General features: G+C 66.7%; 1 protein-coding gene across 5 annotated transcripts in view; it reads right to left on the reverse strand.

The window, feature by feature from the left end:
• Positions 1 to 1,119: 1,119 nt before the first annotated feature.
• Positions 1,120 to 16,088, reverse strand: part of EXOC3L2 (exocyst complex component 3 like 2) — a 45,169-nt gene continuing 30,200 nt past the window's right edge. For all 5 annotated transcript variants that reach the window (XM_044989210.1, XM_044989209.1, XM_044989211.1 and 2 more), the window contains exons 3-12: positions 14,404 to 15,025; positions 14,135 to 14,249; positions 13,620 to 13,730; positions 12,095 to 12,195; positions 10,809 to 10,919; positions 10,169 to 10,304; positions 7,850 to 7,972; positions 6,515 to 6,670; positions 5,723 to 5,844; positions 1,120 to 2,162 (exon numbers count right to left, since the gene is read on the reverse strand). In XM_044989210.1, the coding sequence (XP_044845145.1) occupies positions 1,859 to 2,162; positions 5,723 to 5,844; positions 6,515 to 6,670; positions 7,850 to 7,972; positions 10,169 to 10,304; positions 10,809 to 10,919; positions 12,095 to 12,195; positions 13,620 to 13,730; positions 14,135 to 14,249; positions 14,404 to 15,025 (1,901 nt within the window). In that variant the 3' untranslated portion in view covers positions 1,120 to 1,858. The remainder of the gene's footprint in view (positions 2,163 to 5,722; positions 5,845 to 6,514; positions 6,671 to 7,849; positions 7,973 to 10,168; positions 10,305 to 10,808; positions 10,920 to 12,094; positions 12,196 to 13,619; positions 13,731 to 14,134; positions 14,250 to 14,403; positions 15,026 to 16,088) is intronic.

Consider the following 16,088-nt stretch of genomic DNA (forward strand, 5'->3'; position numbering starts at 1 on the left):
ATTGAGGGGCACTGGCAGAGCTGGGGGGTGCTGGGGGCAGCAGGGGGCTCCAGGTCGGGATTGAGGGGCTGAGGGGGTTCTGGGGGCTATGGGTCAGTATTGAGGGGCACCGGCAGAGCTAGGGGGCTCAGCAGAGGCCATGGGGTTAATCTGAGGCCCTGGCAGTGGGGCGAGGGGAGGGGCTGGGAATGACAAGCCCTGGCCTGCCACCCCTGCCCCACACCTGGACCTCAGGGGCCCCCTCTCCCAGGCCTGTCCTAGGTCCTGCCCCTGTGGCCCCCCTCCTGCCGGGGGCTCCCCATGCCTGGGCCTGCCCTAGGGCCCTGCTGCTGCCCCCTCCCTCTGGGGCTCCCCAGAGCCCTGCCCCCCCTGGACACTGGCAAAGACCAGGTGGTAAGAGCGCTGTTGTCCCCTTCCCCGATTGGCCCCAGCCCCCCAGGTCCCAGGCGTGCGGGAAACACCGCGGGCCCCCGCCAGGCAGGGCTGGCAGCAGCGGCCTGATGACTTTCCCAGCTTCGCTCCCCTCACACAGGAATTTCCTTCCTCCAAGCCCCGGCTGGACTCAACCAGCTTCCCTGGAGTGAGCCAGGAGTGAGGGGTGGTGGGGGGGAGCAGGGGCAGGGGGGCCCTGCAGGGTGTGGGAGGGGGCACTTTGTCCCAGATTCCCCTCTGGTAGGGGGGCAGATCCATGTTGCCCCCGGGCGGTGGGAAGAGCCCAGCCCCCTGCCCTGCTGCCGCGGCGTACACCGGTGTGGCCAGGGACGGGCTGTTCCTGGAAAACACAGCCAGCTTGGCCAGGATGTGCCGCACGGTGGAGCGGTTCCGGCGGGGCAGGGCTGGGACAAAGGGTCACACGGTGCGTGTGAGCCGGGCAGGGACCGTGTGGGAGACACAGACCCACCTGTGCCAGGCGTTGTCCAAGGCACCGGCCGGGAACCCGCTGCCCTAGCACCGGCCCCGGCTCCATGGCCCCCGGGGCCAACTTTTGTGCCATGCCCTGGCCTGCAGAATGAGCTGCCCCAAAGGGCCCGCTCAGCCCAGCCTCCCCCACAGCAGCCCCTGAGGCACCCAGCTGGCCAAGGCCCCGATCGGTGCAGACGGCCCCACAAACCGGAGAGCGGCCTTTAAATTAATGTTTATTCCTTATCATACAGTTACAGACTGAACTTGAGCCCTGGCGGAGCCAGACACCACCCCACGCCCGGGCAGCCTGGGGAGGGGGGCTGTGCAAAGGCCCCCCCCGGGTGAAATGAGCTCCTTCCTGCCCTGGGCCTATGCTGTGGGGGCGTGGGGGTGGGTACCACACCTGGCTCCAGCACCCAGGGCTCTGGCACAGACCCAGCTGCAGCTTCTGCCCAGCGCTCAGGGGATCAGTGGTGGCTGGATCCTCTGGGGGGCTGGCAAGTCACAGCCAGGAGGGGCCCTGGGGGGTGTGGTGTTACCCCACGGGTGGGCCCTGGGAGGTGGGGCAGCCGGAGGGGAGCAGGGCAAAAGGGCTGCCAGCCCCAGGGGGAGGTGGCATGGCCAGCGGGCACCAAGGGTCAAACCCCCCCCCCCCAGCATGTCCCACCCACAGGCCTGGCCTTGCCCCAGCAGCTGCAGCCCCACGCGAAGGGCCCAGGTGCAGCGCTGGGCACCAGTGTGAGTTCAGGACCGACGCGCTGGGGCCTGAGGGGGGCTCACAGGCAGCAGGGCTGGATGCCCGTGTCCCGGCCTCACCCACCCGGCTGCTGGGACCGGGTTTTTGGGTGCAGTCTGGGTGGCATAGCCCCAGGCCAGTAGGATACAGGGAGCTGCCCACTGGTGCAAGGCGCCTGGCCTGGCGTGGCTCAGGGGCTGGGTCCTGGAGGGGCTCGGCTCACACCTGGGTGTCTGCCTCGTGCTCGCTGGGCTGGGGCGGGCATGTGTCAGGCGGGGGGGCCAGGCACCCCCAGTGCAGCCAGCCCAGGCAGGCGAGGTGCGTGGGCGGCAGGCGTGGCAGGACCCTACTGAAGCAGCGCACCTCACGGGCGGCGGGGATCTCCGAGAAGAAGGCCCGCTCCCGGGACAGCGTAACCTTGCCCTCGCTCAGCTCCAGGTCCTTCACCACATCCAAGATCTCCTGGCGCTGCGCCTGGCCCCGCAGGCCCCGCACGTCCAGCAGGGCCGCCACATGCTTCTTCCTGCCGAGACAAGGAGAGGGTGCTCAGAACAGCCCCCATGGCACCGGGCAGAGCTATGCCACTGGGGCCATTGCCATGTCCACCCACACCAGTGGGCACATGGCTACGGGGCAGAGCCGTGCCCAGAGCCTGCAGCCAGGGCACCACCCAGAGAGACGGAGATGGGAGACACCAGGCCAGCTCCCTGGGGAAACCTGGGAACAAGCTCTTGACCCAGCCCAGATAGGGGGCAACTCCTCAGACTGGCCACAAGGGGGCGTAGTCCCTCCATAGCCCAGCCAAGGGTGCAGGGAAGGACCCAATGTGAGTGGGGCTGGGGATGCAGCTGCCTCCTGCCATGGGGCAGTGAGGGGAGCACCCCTCCCTTGGCAACCGTGCCCCACCTGGGCAGAGGCACTGACTGAGGGGAGGCGCAGAGCAAGGGGGGGGGGCATTCACCAGAAATAAATGGAGTCGCCTCCCTGGCAGTGTCTGGCGGTGTCAGCCCGGTGCCCGCCAGATCCTCCCATCAGCACCCCCTGGTGGTGTCAGCCTGATGGGAGATCAACACCCCCTGATGGTCAGCATGGTGCCCAGTGGCCCCCCCAAGCGGTTCCAGCCTGTTGCCCCCCAGAACCCCCCTCCACACACACACGCTGTGCGAGGGCGGCTGGCCGCACTGCAGGGCAGGAGTTTATTTAAAGCTCCTGCCGGCATTTTCAGGATGTTGGCTGAGCGCCCGTGTAATCAGCAAAGTCCCGGCCCCCCGTCCAGGCACACGTTGCTCCCGGGCAGCTCCTGCTGGGGGGGGCGGGGAGGCTGCTTGGTGCGCCTGCTGGTACCTGGCCCGGAGCTGGTTCTGGGGGACAGCCCCGCTGGTGTCAGCTCTGGCCCCCACAACTGCTCCAGGGCCCTGCCGTGAGTCGGTGGCTGTCCCAGAGCCCGGTGCAGCCGCCAGCTCCAGGCGGGAAGATGCGCCTGGCGCAAATTGCAACACTTCCTTCCTTGGGGGCTTCCGCCACGGCGCTGAGCCCGGGGGCCGTGACCCGTGAATCCCACTGCTGGGAACATGCAGCCGCTGGCAGGGGGCTGGCATAGGAGGATCTCTCCAGAGGCAGGTGTCCCAGATCCATTCCCAGGGCAGCGCAGTCCAGCCCCTGGCAATGCCAGGCCAGCAGGTGGGGGGTTGTGTGGTGCTGGGAGGGGATGGGGTGGAGGGCAGGGTGGGTTGCATGGGGGTGGGGGGTTATACATGTCTGACCCCCGCCCCCCAACTGAAGGTGTCTTGCGGAGCAGCCCTCCACCCCTGGCCCCTTTCCATGGGTCTCCACAACCGCGAACTGCCCCACGGTGGCAGCCAGGGGAAGTCACGCCCGGGCCCCTTCCTGTCTGAGCCCAGCCGCTTGTTTTTCTCCTCCAGCCCAGTCTTCAGCCACCCCTGCTGGCCGCTCCGCCCTGGCCGGCTGCAGGAAACGGCTCGCAGCCACGCTTCGCAGGCGATCCGTCGCCTCCCAGCCCTGCGCCCGGATGCAATCAGCGGAAGATGGAAAGAGGAGCCGCACCAGGAGCACGATAACCCCCCTTCGCCCCAAGAGTGACGCAGGCGGCTGTGGCAGAGCGCGGCAGGGAGCGTGGAGCAAGGGGAGGCGTCCCACGCCCAGGGGCCTGCTTAGCTTGAGCAGCCTCCTAATTCTGGCCGCAGCGCCGGGGGCCGCACTGGAGGGGCCGCGTTCTGGCAGCGGCTGGGATCAGCCGGTGAGCTGGCAAGGACGTGCTGCGGGTGCCCCTTCCCCGGATCAGGGCCTGGCTCCTGGCCGGCGAGCGCTCTGCGGCTGGGACTGTCCTTGGTTTTGCACCCATGCGGCACCCGGCACGCTGGGGCCTGTGCAGGTCCATGCAGCTCCTCTGTGCCAGACAGGGACTTGTCCCCACCCCAGCAGGCCTGCTCCTCTCACTCCTCGGAGCACACCAAGGCCAAGTTGCCGGTGCCCTGCTCCTTGGCACCAGCGTGTGCCACATGGGGGCACCCCCTAGCCTTCCCTACCTGGTGGGAGCAGCGACCCCAGGGCAGCAGGCAGAGTCCCTGGAGCATGGCAGGGAGGCCAGCTGGGGCCCCTGGGAAGCACATTGCCAAAGGCCTGGCCTGCCTGAGCCTGGTGCCAGGGGGAGGGCTGTCTGAGCAGGGCATTGGCACGTCAGCACCACCTGCACCCACCGTGCTGCCAGTGTGTGTCACTGCTGCCCCCTGCTGGAGAGGGTGTGCGCGTCAGGGTCAAATGCAACAGCCAGAACCCGACCCCTGTGGGGCCAAGCAGCCGGAGATCCCTGCAGGGGGCTGCCGGCAGTCAGCTCCTCTGGCACGTGGGAAGCAACGGGGGAGGGGAAGGGGGTCGCCCCAGAGGGCATCTCCCTGGGGGGCATGTGGAGCATTCGCCCCTGTCCCAAGCAGCGGCCCTGGCTGTGCTGGCAAAACCATTTCCCTTTTCCCAGCTTGTCACAATGGCGAGTTCACGCCTGTGTCCGCCCTGGAGCCATCTGACCCTGTCAATCTTCTGGCTCAGCCAGGGTGACCTGTGGAACTCTCTGCCACAGGAGGCGTGCGGTCACACGCTGGGCCCGGCCTTCCCAAGATCTGCCTGATTTCAGGGCCAGGAGCCAACCCCCAGCGCAGGAGGGGGAAGGACCATGGACCTGCATCGCACCCCTGGCCAGGTGCATTATGGGAGCTCACCGTCCCTAAGAGCACCAGATACAGGAGTCGCATGCTGCTCCGAACCCGCCTGCTGTCCGGCAGAGCATGGCCCAGCACCCCCTACAGGAGAGGTCCTAGCGGGGGGGCTTATGTGGACCCAGGGGAGCTGGGAGCCACCAGTACTGCCCCAGGGCAAAGTGCATTCAAGTGATGGGTGGCCCCTCCCCAGCACCCCCAGAGCCCCTCTCCAGTGGCAGTACTCAGCTGGCTCCCCCGGGGCCTTGCCTGGGGCCACGCGGCTGCCACAGCTCAAGCCAGCCCGGGTCCCTCCCGTGACAAGTTCACGGCAGCCACGGAGCTCAGGGCCCTGCCTGGCCCTCAGCCCGCCTGGCTCTGTGACACTCAGCCGGGGCACAAGGAGCGAGAGGGGGAGTGGAGAGGGCAGCGCAGCTGTAACCCCAGAAGGATCCCCCCCCAGCACTGCAGCCCCGGCAGCTGTTTAACACGCCCCAGGGGGAGGGCAGGAATGGAGGGGGATTCATTAGCTCAGCTGCAGTTCAGCCGAGACCTTTAACAGCCTCCAAAGCGCAGACCTCCCATCTGACCACCCGCCGCACCCCTGCTGAGGTGGGGAGGCCAGACAGCAGTACGGCCCCCAATGCCCTGGCAGCAGGAGTCCAGTGGGGGTGCCAAGGTGCTGGCCCCCTCACTGACACTTCAAGGGATGGACCTGTTTCCCCCCACCCCTCCCCAGCCCCCCAGCAGCCCCCCGTGGGCCGATGATGGAGCCACACTGGGGGGAGTCCCCCGGAGGGAGGATTTGGGGGACCCTGCCGGGGGAGGCATAGGTTGGAGGCTGTGCACAGGTCCCATGGTGCCCCCCACTCACCGGACATCAGGGAAGTCCCGCACCAGCACCCCCACCTCCATCTGGATGGAGGGCGTGTCCTCCAGCCGCAGGATCTCGGCCAGGTGAGGCACCACTTCGTTCAGCCAGGACGAGGTCGAGTTCTGTGGGCAGGAGGCAGTCAGGACAGGGCAGGGGCTAAGGAGACCCCCCCCCCGCCCAACCATGCCACTCAGGGGCTGGCGCCAGCAGCGAGACTGAGCGGACAAGCCAGCTAGAGGTCAGCCCCCGCCACCCTCCCCCGTGGGTCCCCCAGGAGAACCCCAGCAATGGGGCTCAGCCAAGCAGCTGCACAACACCCAGGGCGGCACAGCCCAGCAGGCAGGGCTGGAGGCTGGTGCTAGTCCTGGCTCCGTCACCGCCCTGCTGGGGGAGCCTAGGCCCATCACTGCCCTGCGCTGTGCCTCAGTTTCCTCTTCCACCCCACGTCTGTTCACACGGGGAACTCCAGCAGGCAGGGCTCCGTGTCTGCACAGCGCCCGGCGTCCCGATCCCGGCACCGCCCTGACACATGGCAACAGGATGCGCTGGGCACCCCGGGTCCACCCTCACTGTTTTACCCCAAGCCGGGCCCAGCTGGCTCTGCCCTCCACCAGGAACCCCCCTCCCAGTAGCCTGCAGCTCAGACCCCCTCCCCTCTCCCAATCCACTGCCCCAGCTGAGCAATACTGGAGATTCAGCCCCAGGGGGGTCCTCACAGGGCAGCCCACCCTGCCCCACAGCATAGTGACAGTGCAAGCCCCCCCACACCCTCCCAGCCTGCCCCTGGCTCACCAGCTGGCCGAAGAGCTCCTGCAGCTGGCGGCCTTCGTCCTCCAGCCGGGCCGCCACCTTGCCTCTCATCTTGTTCGAGCTGCAGACGAGCCGGACCTGCAGCAAGGGCCGGACGTACTCGACCAGCACCCGCCGGTGCACCTCGTTCACCAGCACCTGCAGGGCACAGGGCAGGCTCAGCCGGGCAGCCTGCAGGGGAGGGGCGGACTCCATGGGTGGGGCCGCTGGGGCAGGGGGAACCCCCAGGGATGCTGCTGTGCACTGCGCTGTGGCTATTCCCTGCCCCCAGGGCCTTATAAAGGCCAGTGTGTATAATGACCGACACTGTCTCCTGGCAACAAATGGCCGGGGCCCTTCCCCCCTGCAAGGGGACAGCTAAAGGTGAACAAAGAGATCAGGTGACCCAGAGGTGAAAGTAAGCCAGTCCAGTCCGGTATGGCAAGAGCCAGTATGCCGTGCCGGACCGCACTGGGCGGGGAGCCCCGAGCCCTTTAATTCACCCCTGAGCCCCGGGGGCTCCCAGTTACCTCTGCAGCTGGGAGCCACGGGGTGATTTAAAGGCCCTGGGGCTCCCAGCCACAGCTGGTGCCCCAGGGCCTTTAAATCATGAGAGGCCCCGCCTCTTCCGGATGAGGCCACGCCCCCCTCAGGACTCCAGCCCTACGGGTAAGTCCTGCAAGTTACTTTCACCCCTGAGGTGACCTTCTGGCCCGGGAAAGAGACAAAGGCCAGAGAGAAGGGGCTGGAGAGTTTCAGTTGGGAGCTGGCTGGGGACGGGAAGTGAGGGCAGACGGGGTTGTCTGGTTCGCTGGGCCCCAGAATGGACCCGGCTGAGGGGTCCCGTTCGCTGTACCCACAAGCTCTGTTTTAGCCCGTGTTCCTGTCATCTAATAAACCTCTGTTTTACTGGCTGGCTAAGGGTCACGGCTGACTGCGAAGTGGGGGTGCAGGACCCTCTGGCTTCCCCAGGACCCCGCCTGGGCGGACTCGCTGTGGGAAGCGCACGGAGGGGCACATGCTGAATGCTGCAAGGTCAGACCCAGAAAGGTGAAGCCATGTGAGCTCAGTCTGCTCCAAGGGAGAGGAGGCTCCCCAAAGTCCTGCCTGGCTTTGTGGGGAGCAGTTCCAGAGCATCGCCCGGGGACTCCGTGACACCATGGCAGGGGGGCGGGGCCTGGAGCGGCACCAGGGTTGGGGGGGGGGGGGCTGGGATAGAGGGGCGGGGCAGGGGCAGGAACCGCTGGGGGTGTCCGGGCGGCACGGGCTGCTCTCCCTTCTGCCCAGGTGGCGGCCCAGGCCCGTGTGCCTGCTCCCCACGCCCTCGGCAGCACCCACCTCATACGGCTCCGGCTGCATCTTCTGCAGCTTCTCACCGTAGTCCTTGAGCAGCGCAAAGATGGCGTCGAAGCTCTCCGAGCTGGTCAGCCACTTCCTCTTCATTAGCTTGGGGAAGTAGGGCTGAAAGGAGAGGCCAGCCTCAGCGCCAGGGCAGAGCCGGGCACCCCCAGGGGGCACCTGGGGGCCAGGCCGGGCCCCCTCCCGTCTGCTGCTGCAGCCAGGCCAGATCTCAGCAGCGCCCCCTCTGGCGGGCTGGGCTGCTCACCCCACTCACAACTCCCCTCAGTTTGGAGCCAGAGGGCTGGGCAGTGGGGGGCAAAGTCCCCAGGTCTCCATGCAGGAAAGGGGCAAACTGCTATGACCCCCCGCAGCGCCCGGACCTCTGCCCCCTTCCTATGCTGGCAGCACTCACATCTGCTGGGGTGAATGGGGGCCTCTGCCACCTCGCCCCGCCCCCGGCTCAGACAGGCCTACCTGTCCCCCAGCTAGGCCCGGCTGAGTCAGACCAATGGCCCCACTAGCCCAGTATCCTGCTGTGACGAAGTGGGACTGTTCTTGATATTTCCTCTGAATACTGCTGGGGTGCCTCAGTTTCCCCTATGCATTTCTTAAGTCTCTAGGTGGTGGGATAAAGGCCAGTGTGCATAAATGGCCGACAATCTGTCTCCTGGCAACTAATGGCCGGGGCCCTTCCCCTCTGCAAGGGGATAGCTAAAGGTGTTGGAGAACAAAGAGATCAGGTGACCTCCTGGCCCAGGAAAGAGACAAAGGCCAGAGAGGAGGGGCTGGAGAGTTTCAGTTTGGAGCTGGCTGGAGATGGGAAGTGAGTACAGATCGGGGTGTCTGGCTTGCTGCCCCACCCAAAATGGACCCAGCTGAGGGGGTCCCGTTCACTGTATCTACAAGCTCTGTTTTAGACGTGTTCCTGTCATCTAATAAACCTCTGTTTTACTGGCTGGCTAAAAGCCACGTCTGACTGCGAAGTGGGGGTGCAGGATCCTGTGGCTTCCCCAGGACCCCGCCTGGGCGGACTCGCTGTGGGAAGCGCACGGAGGGGCAGAGGCTGCTGAATGCTCCAAGGTCAGACCCAGAAAGGTGAAGCCGTGGGAGCTTCTTGCCCTGAAAACAGTCTGCTCCGAGGGAGGAGGCTCCCCAAAGTCCTGACTGGCTTTGTGGGGAGCAGTTCCAGACCATCGCCCGGGGACTCCGTGACACCTGTCTCTGACAGCTGCTGGTGCCAGAAGCTTCAGAGGGAATGAACAGAGCAGGGCAATTATCGAGTGATCCATCCCGTCGTCCAGTCCCAGAGGCTAGGGACATCCACATCCAGAGCATGGGGCTGGGACCCTGCCCATCTTGGCTAATAACCACTGATGGACTTGTCCTCCAGGAGCTTTTTTAACCCAGTTCTAGTTTTGGCCTTCACAACATCCCCTGGCAGTGAGTTCCACAGGTCCACTGCACTGTGTGAAGAATTACTTCCTTCTGTTTGTTGCTGCCTATTAATTTCCCGGTTCTTGTATGACATGAATGGGTAAATAACACTTCCCTAGTCACTTTCTCAAGACCAGGCACGATTTTATAGACCTCTGTCATATCCCCCTTAGTTGTCTCTTTTCCAAGCTCAACAGTCCCCGTCTTTTCATCCCTGCTCCCGTCGAAGCTGTTCCACCCTCTTCTCTGCGCCTTTCCCAATTCTAACAGAATCACAAAATAGCAGGGTTGGAAGGGACCTCAGGAGGTATCTAGTCCAACCCCCTGCTTAAAGCAGGGCCAATCCCCAGACAGATTTTTGCCCCAGATCCCAAAATGGTCCCCTCAAGGATTGAACTCACAACGCTGGGTTTAGCAGGCCAATGCTCAAACCACTGAGCTATCCCTCCCCGCATCTTGGGTTAGAGCTGGGGCAACCAGCCCCGTGTGCAGACTGCCAGGTGTGGGTGTACACGGATTGATAGAGGGGCAGGATATTGACTGTCTCATTATCTATCTCAGTGGGCCTCAAACTTTTTTACTGGCGACCCTTTCACACAGCAAGCCTCTGAGTGTGACCCTCCCCCCCCCCCAATAAATTAAACACACTTGTTTATATATTTAACACCATTATAAATGCTGGAGGCAAGCGGGGTTTGGGGTGGAGGTTGACAGTTCATGACCCCCCCATGTAATAACCTCATGACCCCCCTGAGGGGTCCCGACCCCCAGTTTGAGAACCCCTGATCTATCTGAACACTGGGTCCTCAGATAGACCCACCTTCCCCTCTCAGACGGACCTAGGCTGTGTCCCACGAGTGCCCCGGCCTGGCCCCCACGTACCTGGAGCTCCTCGAAGAGCTGGTGGGCCAGGACACGGTTGCAGAGCCGGGTCACCTTGTCCAGGGCGGCGCTGGCCTGGCGCTGGGGGGCATCGCTCTCCGGGTGGCCAAACTGCGCCAGCTGCTCCACGTATTTCCTGGGGGAATGGCGCCTGTCAGCAAGCCGGCCCACAATGCACTGCAGCAACGCCCCCCCCAGGCATGGGCCCCAGGCCCCGAAATCCAAGCCTGCCCCCGTCGCCTTGGCAGGAGCCCAGACCTTGCCATGCTCTCCAGCCAGGGGGCCTTGGGTATGGCTGTGGGGCAGAGAGCCTAGCCCAGCAGGGGGGACCTCAGCGGAGTCCAGCTGGGTGGGAGTCCAGCAGGGGTCCTTGGGGGCATGACTAGGGAGGGAGCCCAGTGGGGAGCCAGGGGGGGCACAAGGGTACCCAGCAGGAGGCTGGGAGGGTGGGGGGACTTGGCCACAAGGGACCCAATGGGGGACTTGGGGGCAGGCACAACCATACCAGGGGACGCAGGGTGCCTGCTACAGGCTCTGTAGCCCCCTGGGCCTGGGCAGGGGGGATGGGCTGGCTCACCCCAGCACCCAGGTCTGCCACCCCCCAGCCCTGGGCAGGCAAAAGGTATGGGGGGCCCCGCACCTGAAGGGGGGGCAGCAGTTGACGAGCGCAATGGTCCTGTCCACATAGCTGTCGGAGGGGGGGCCGCTCTTGCCGAGCCCCTCGTGGAACCGCTCCACCTTGCTCTGAAAGCTGCAAAAGGGGAGAGATGGCACGTGCTGAAGGGGTGTCCTGAGGCTCCGGGGGGGATCCCCACACCCCCATACCAGGGACAGCCCTGGGGAGGGGAATCCCCACCCCTCCCTGCCCAGGAAGGGCATCCTTGTACCGCCAGGCACATGTCCCACAGTGTCCTCTCTGACGGACCCCAGGGGAGGGACCCGCACCCCCCCTCCTCTGCTCAGCTGTTACCTCCTAGGCCCCCTCCTCCCCCAGACCAAACCCCGCCCCGCATGGGGAGGGGAGAGAAACCTGAGCCAGGAGCTGTAGCCCAGGGGGCTGGCTTGGCCTCCTCTTCAGCCCTGAGGCAGGAAATCTGCAGGCCTGGGAGATGCTAGCCTGGGCAGGGGGCTGGCCAGACGGCCTGGTGGCTCTCCCCAGGTCTGGGGAACGTGATGGGAGACGCCTCTGTAGGGAGAGGGGAGTAACGACCGACCGTCCATCGGCCCAGCAGGGTCTGAGCTAAACGGGCCTGGACACTGATGAATCTGTTACCCTGCAGGAGAAGGGCACCTCCCCCCTACGCAGGGGAAGCAGCTGGATTTGGGCACTAGCCTGACTATCGCTAACAGGGAAACCACCATGCAGAGCAGGATCTTTGGTCATTAGCTGGGCCCTGCAACCCGCTGGGCCCATCAGAGCCATTGGCACGCCGGAGACTGGGCCGGCTGCTGCCTCTCACTGCCGGGGCCCCCAGGAAGCGCTTCGGCCCAGGGTAATACCCCAGCTAGTGCTGCAGGCTGGGCCGGGGGCTCTGAGCGGGTCACGTGGCTTGGAGCCCTCCTGGCTTCTTCGCCGAGTCCAGTGAAAGTCCCCCAGGCTTTGCTGTGTGCTCAGTGTGAGCACCCTGGTCCCGTGCCCTGGGCTCTCGCCAAGAGACAGCTCCTGGGTTGGAGCCCTGCAGAGCCTAGGGCTGCTCTGACCGACTGGCAATTAACAGTATTATTAACAGAGCCCATCACTCTGCACGGCCCACAGGTCGCACAGCCCGGGGGGGCTGGCTGCGCTGGGCGGGGGTGTGTGGCTGGGAGCCAGGGTGGTGGTGGCAGCTGGGAACCCACCCCGATTCCCCCCCACTGGGAAGCCCTCCCACCTGCTGTCCCCCCCAGAACAGGGCCTTGGTGTAGCCTCCCTCCCTCCCCACGTACCTCTCCAGGAACTCGGCCAGACGAGTCAGACAGCAGAGCACTATCTGCTCCCCAAACTCCGGCGTGATCTGGGGGGCTTTGTCCACATGGGCCCTCAGCACCTGCAGGGAGAGGAGCAGGCCGCTGAGCTGCTGGGGGAACGGGGAGCCTCCTCCCCCACTGCCGCCAGGCACACGGACTGGGGGGCCCCAAACCTCCGGCGGGCACGACTGACTCACCCCGACAGCAACCAAAGGGAGGCCCCAGCAGGCCCTGCCTAAGCCCCGGGCACCATCAGCTGCACCCAGGACCACCTGGGGAGGGGCTGCCAACTGCCAGCCCAGGGCAGGCCCAGCCAGGCCCCGGGTACCCAGCACAGGCCAGGCCTGGCTCAGCAGCTGTCTGCTCCTGCGGGGCGTGGCGCTGAGGGGGCTGGCCAGTGGGCAGCCTCGGGGGTGGTGCTGGCCAGTGGGCAGCCTGGGGGGGTGGCGCTGGCCAGTGGGCAGCCTGGGGGGGTGGCGCTGGCCAGTGGGCAGCCTGGGGGGGTGGCGCTGGCCAGTGGGCAGCCTGGGGGGTGGCGCTGGCCAGTGGGCAGCCTGGGGGGTGGCGCTGGCCAGTGGGCAGCCTGGGGGGTGGCGCTGGCCAGTGGGCAGCCTGGGGGGTGGCGCTGGCTGCCTGGCAGAGGGGAGCCCCGCACAGGCCCACTGCAGAGCTCACGGTGGTAGAGGACTGACTCTCTGGCCCAGGGGACCTGCCCCGGGGCCCCGTCTGTTGTTGGCAGCTTTCCCCTGCAGCCCCTAGAGGCCGGGGGTGGGGGAGAGACAGGCAAAGCCCGTCTGTGCCCTCTGCCAGTGGGAGCCGCAGCTGATCAGCATCGGCCCCTGATGGCATCCCCAAGGCCGGGCACCCACCGGGCAAGCGAAGAGCCCTGAGGCAGCCGGTGGGGGGCAGGCGTCCCCCCGGGGCAGCCGTGTCTTGGCAGGGGTTGGGATCCAGGATGGGCGAGCCTGGGGGTAACCCTATAGCCCTGCCCTAGCTCTAGGGGGATGGGCCCATGGGCCCAGTCCACACCCAGGGTCCAGGGGGAGCTGGGAGAGCCAGGCTGCGGCTCCAGGGGATGGGGCGGGGGGTGGGTGAGGGAGGGGAAGGCTGGACCTGGCCGTCAGGGAAGGGGGGCAGGGGAGGAGCCTCGATAAGGCCCCAGGCCGGCTCAGAGGCTCCCATGAATCTCCCCCCTTGGCTGGGCCAGGGGCTGCCCCTCTGCCCTGGCACCCCTGGGCCCAACGGGCGACTCCTGGCTCCCTTCAGCCAGCATGAGAGGCGGAGGCCACCAGCGCCTGGAGGGTGAACAGCTGACTGCATGGGGGGGTGGTAGGTGCGTGGCAGGGAAGGCCAGGCACGGTGGGAAGGGGAGGGGAGTGGGGAGCCCGGGGGCCAGGCCTGGCAGGGAAGGAGCCCGGGGAGCCCAGGGGCCAGGCATGGCAGGAGGGGAAGCGGGGGAACCAGTACAGACGGGTAGCGGTGAGCGGCCTGGCCCTGGACTCACAGCGATCACCCGGCTGGACAGCTCCAGCTGGCTGTGGTCCCATCCAGGCTCCTGTGCCCAGCGCTGCTCCTCCTCCTGCAGCTCCCGGCTCATGTCTGCCGCGATCTTCCTCTAGGTGGAAACAGAGAAGACGTCACAGGTGGGGGGAGCTCCAAGGGGGGTGCATGGGCTGCCCTAGCACCACTCGCCCTATGGCCTGGAGTCCAGCTGGCCGGCTCCCAGCCAGGTCCTGCAGCTCAGCAGGACTGTAACCCCCGCCCCCGGCCCAGCTCCCCCCACCTACTTATTAAAGGACTGACACCCGCAACCCCCTGGACTATTGGGGCGGAAATCACCCACTCCCAGCTCAGCAGCACCACAGGGAAGGGAAGGGGGCAGGGAGGTGTGATGGGGAGGGGGTGGGGAAGGAGAGGGGTGGCGCCGCAGTGGGGAGGGGAGGAGCCTGGCGCTGCCATTGGGAGGCAGAGTGGGGGGAGAAGGCGCCGTGGGGGGTGGGCACCAGGCCCCGCTGTTACCTCCACTTTCTCAGTGCAGTCCTTCTCCAAGCGGCGCTGGGTCTCGGGGGGCAGCAGCGGCTTTAGCTCATGGGCGCTGCGCAGTGGGGCGATGTCCAGCCGCCCCAGCACCTCCCTGGGGACAGAGACAGCCATGAGAGCAGGGGGGCCCCCCACACCCTCCCTGCGTGGCCCCCTTCCCAGTGCCAGCTCACAGGGCCCCAGTGCCAGATACCAGCCCCCCCAGTGCCATGCCCCCCCCGCTCCGGGAGCCAGCCCCGCCCCCTCACCTGGGGTAGGTGTTGCAGTGCCAGTCCAGGAGGAAGTAGAGCTCGGCGATGGACAGGCTCCTCTGGGCGATGCTGCCCAGCAGCTGCGCCAGCCCCTCATGGTAGCTGCGGGCGTAGACGTGCAGGGCCTGGTACTCGGGGGGATACGCCGGCAGCAGGTGGCTCCTGACAGCGCTCAGGTCCTCCACCAGGCAGCGGGTCAGGCGCTCCACGTGCCCCGCCAGGGGGCCGCCACTGTCCTCCGCGCACTGGCCCAGCCGCTCGGCCACCGCCCGCTTCACTTCCTCGGCCCACCTGCGGCGCATGGCCCGGGGCCGGGGCCCCGCACCGCCCTCCTGCGTCTCCAGCCACCGCCGGTCCGCGGCCTCCTCCTGCTCGATCACCCGCACCACCAGCTCCAGGGACGGGTAGGGGCCTCGGGCTGCCAGGGCCTCGGTCAGCACAGCCCACAGCTGCTGCAGCAGGGCCTCGTACAGCAGCGCCACGTCCTTGGCCTTGCGGCTGCCGGCCCCAGCCTCGCCGCTCGGGGGGCCCTCCCGCCCGCACTCTGCCTCCAGCTCGATGATGTGCCTGTCCGCTGCCAGCAGGTCCCGCTGCTGGATCAGGTTCAGGATCTCCAGCACTGCGGGCAGCGGAGCAGAGAGGTCAGCACGGACGCCAGGGGAAGGGGAGCCCACGGCTAGGCTGGCAGGGGGCTGCGGGTTGGGAGTGAGGGGCGTCGGCAGAGCTGGGGGGGAGCCCCAGGCTGGCACAGCAGGGGGCTGTGGGTCGGGAGTGAGGGTCACCAGCAGCGCTGGGTGGGGGACACAGAAGGGCTGTGGGTCAGGAGCGCTAACCCCACACACACTCCGGCTCTGGCCATCGCCCCAGCGCAAACTCTGCTTGGGGGGAAGCGGAGCCGGGAGGCAGAGTCCCAGATTGGCTCTACGTTGGCCCCAGCCCTTCTGGAGAACCTGGACTCTGGGTGGGAGCCAGACATGCCCCCTGCCGCCCTGCCCCCCATGCCAGGGCTGCCTTCTGCCCTCGAGGTCAGCTGAAGAGCCAGCAGCCAGCGACCCCAGCCCAGGGGGGCAGGTAGAACTCTCAGGAAGGAAAGGTCCTGTGCCCGGCTGGCAGGGGCACATATGGGGGACAGAGTGTCTGTGCCCCACACGCTGGTTGGGAACTGCCCACCTCTGCGCTGCCCTGACCCTGCCCTGCGTCCCATGGGCCCAGTGGGGTGGGACGCTCCGTCTGCGGGAGCCCGCTGGCTGCTGGATCAGTGTCCGGGGAGGCCGGCAGCAGAAACAATAAATCAAACAACAGCTTGGCTGGGCTGGGCTGGGCTGGGCAGGACAGGGGATGACCCCAAACGTGGCCATGAACCACCCTGAGTCGAGCCCCAACCCAGCCAGGGGCCGGCCACTGTGCCCGCCTGGTGTCCAGCCACCTGGCCCTGGGAAACAGCACCTGGCACAGTGCTGGGGGGAGGCACAGCCCACAGAATGGCCCCTGGCTGGGGTGAGGGGCACAGTACATGGCCCAACACCTGGGGGCACAGCGCTGCCCAGCCCTTGGGACCCACGGCCAGCCCGGACAGGCTGGTGACATGGGGTGCTGGGCCTGCCAGGGGAGCAGACAGTGCCCCCCCTTCTCCCCTGCCAGGGAGGGTCGCTCGACCAGCGGCAGAGCACAGGGGTGGGAGA

This window comes from Mauremys mutica, chromosome 15 (assembly GCF_020497125.1).
Source record: "Mauremys mutica isolate MM-2020 ecotype Southern chromosome 15, ASM2049712v1, whole genome shotgun sequence".
NCBI lineage: Eukaryota > Metazoa > Chordata > Testudines > Geoemydidae > Mauremys > Mauremys mutica.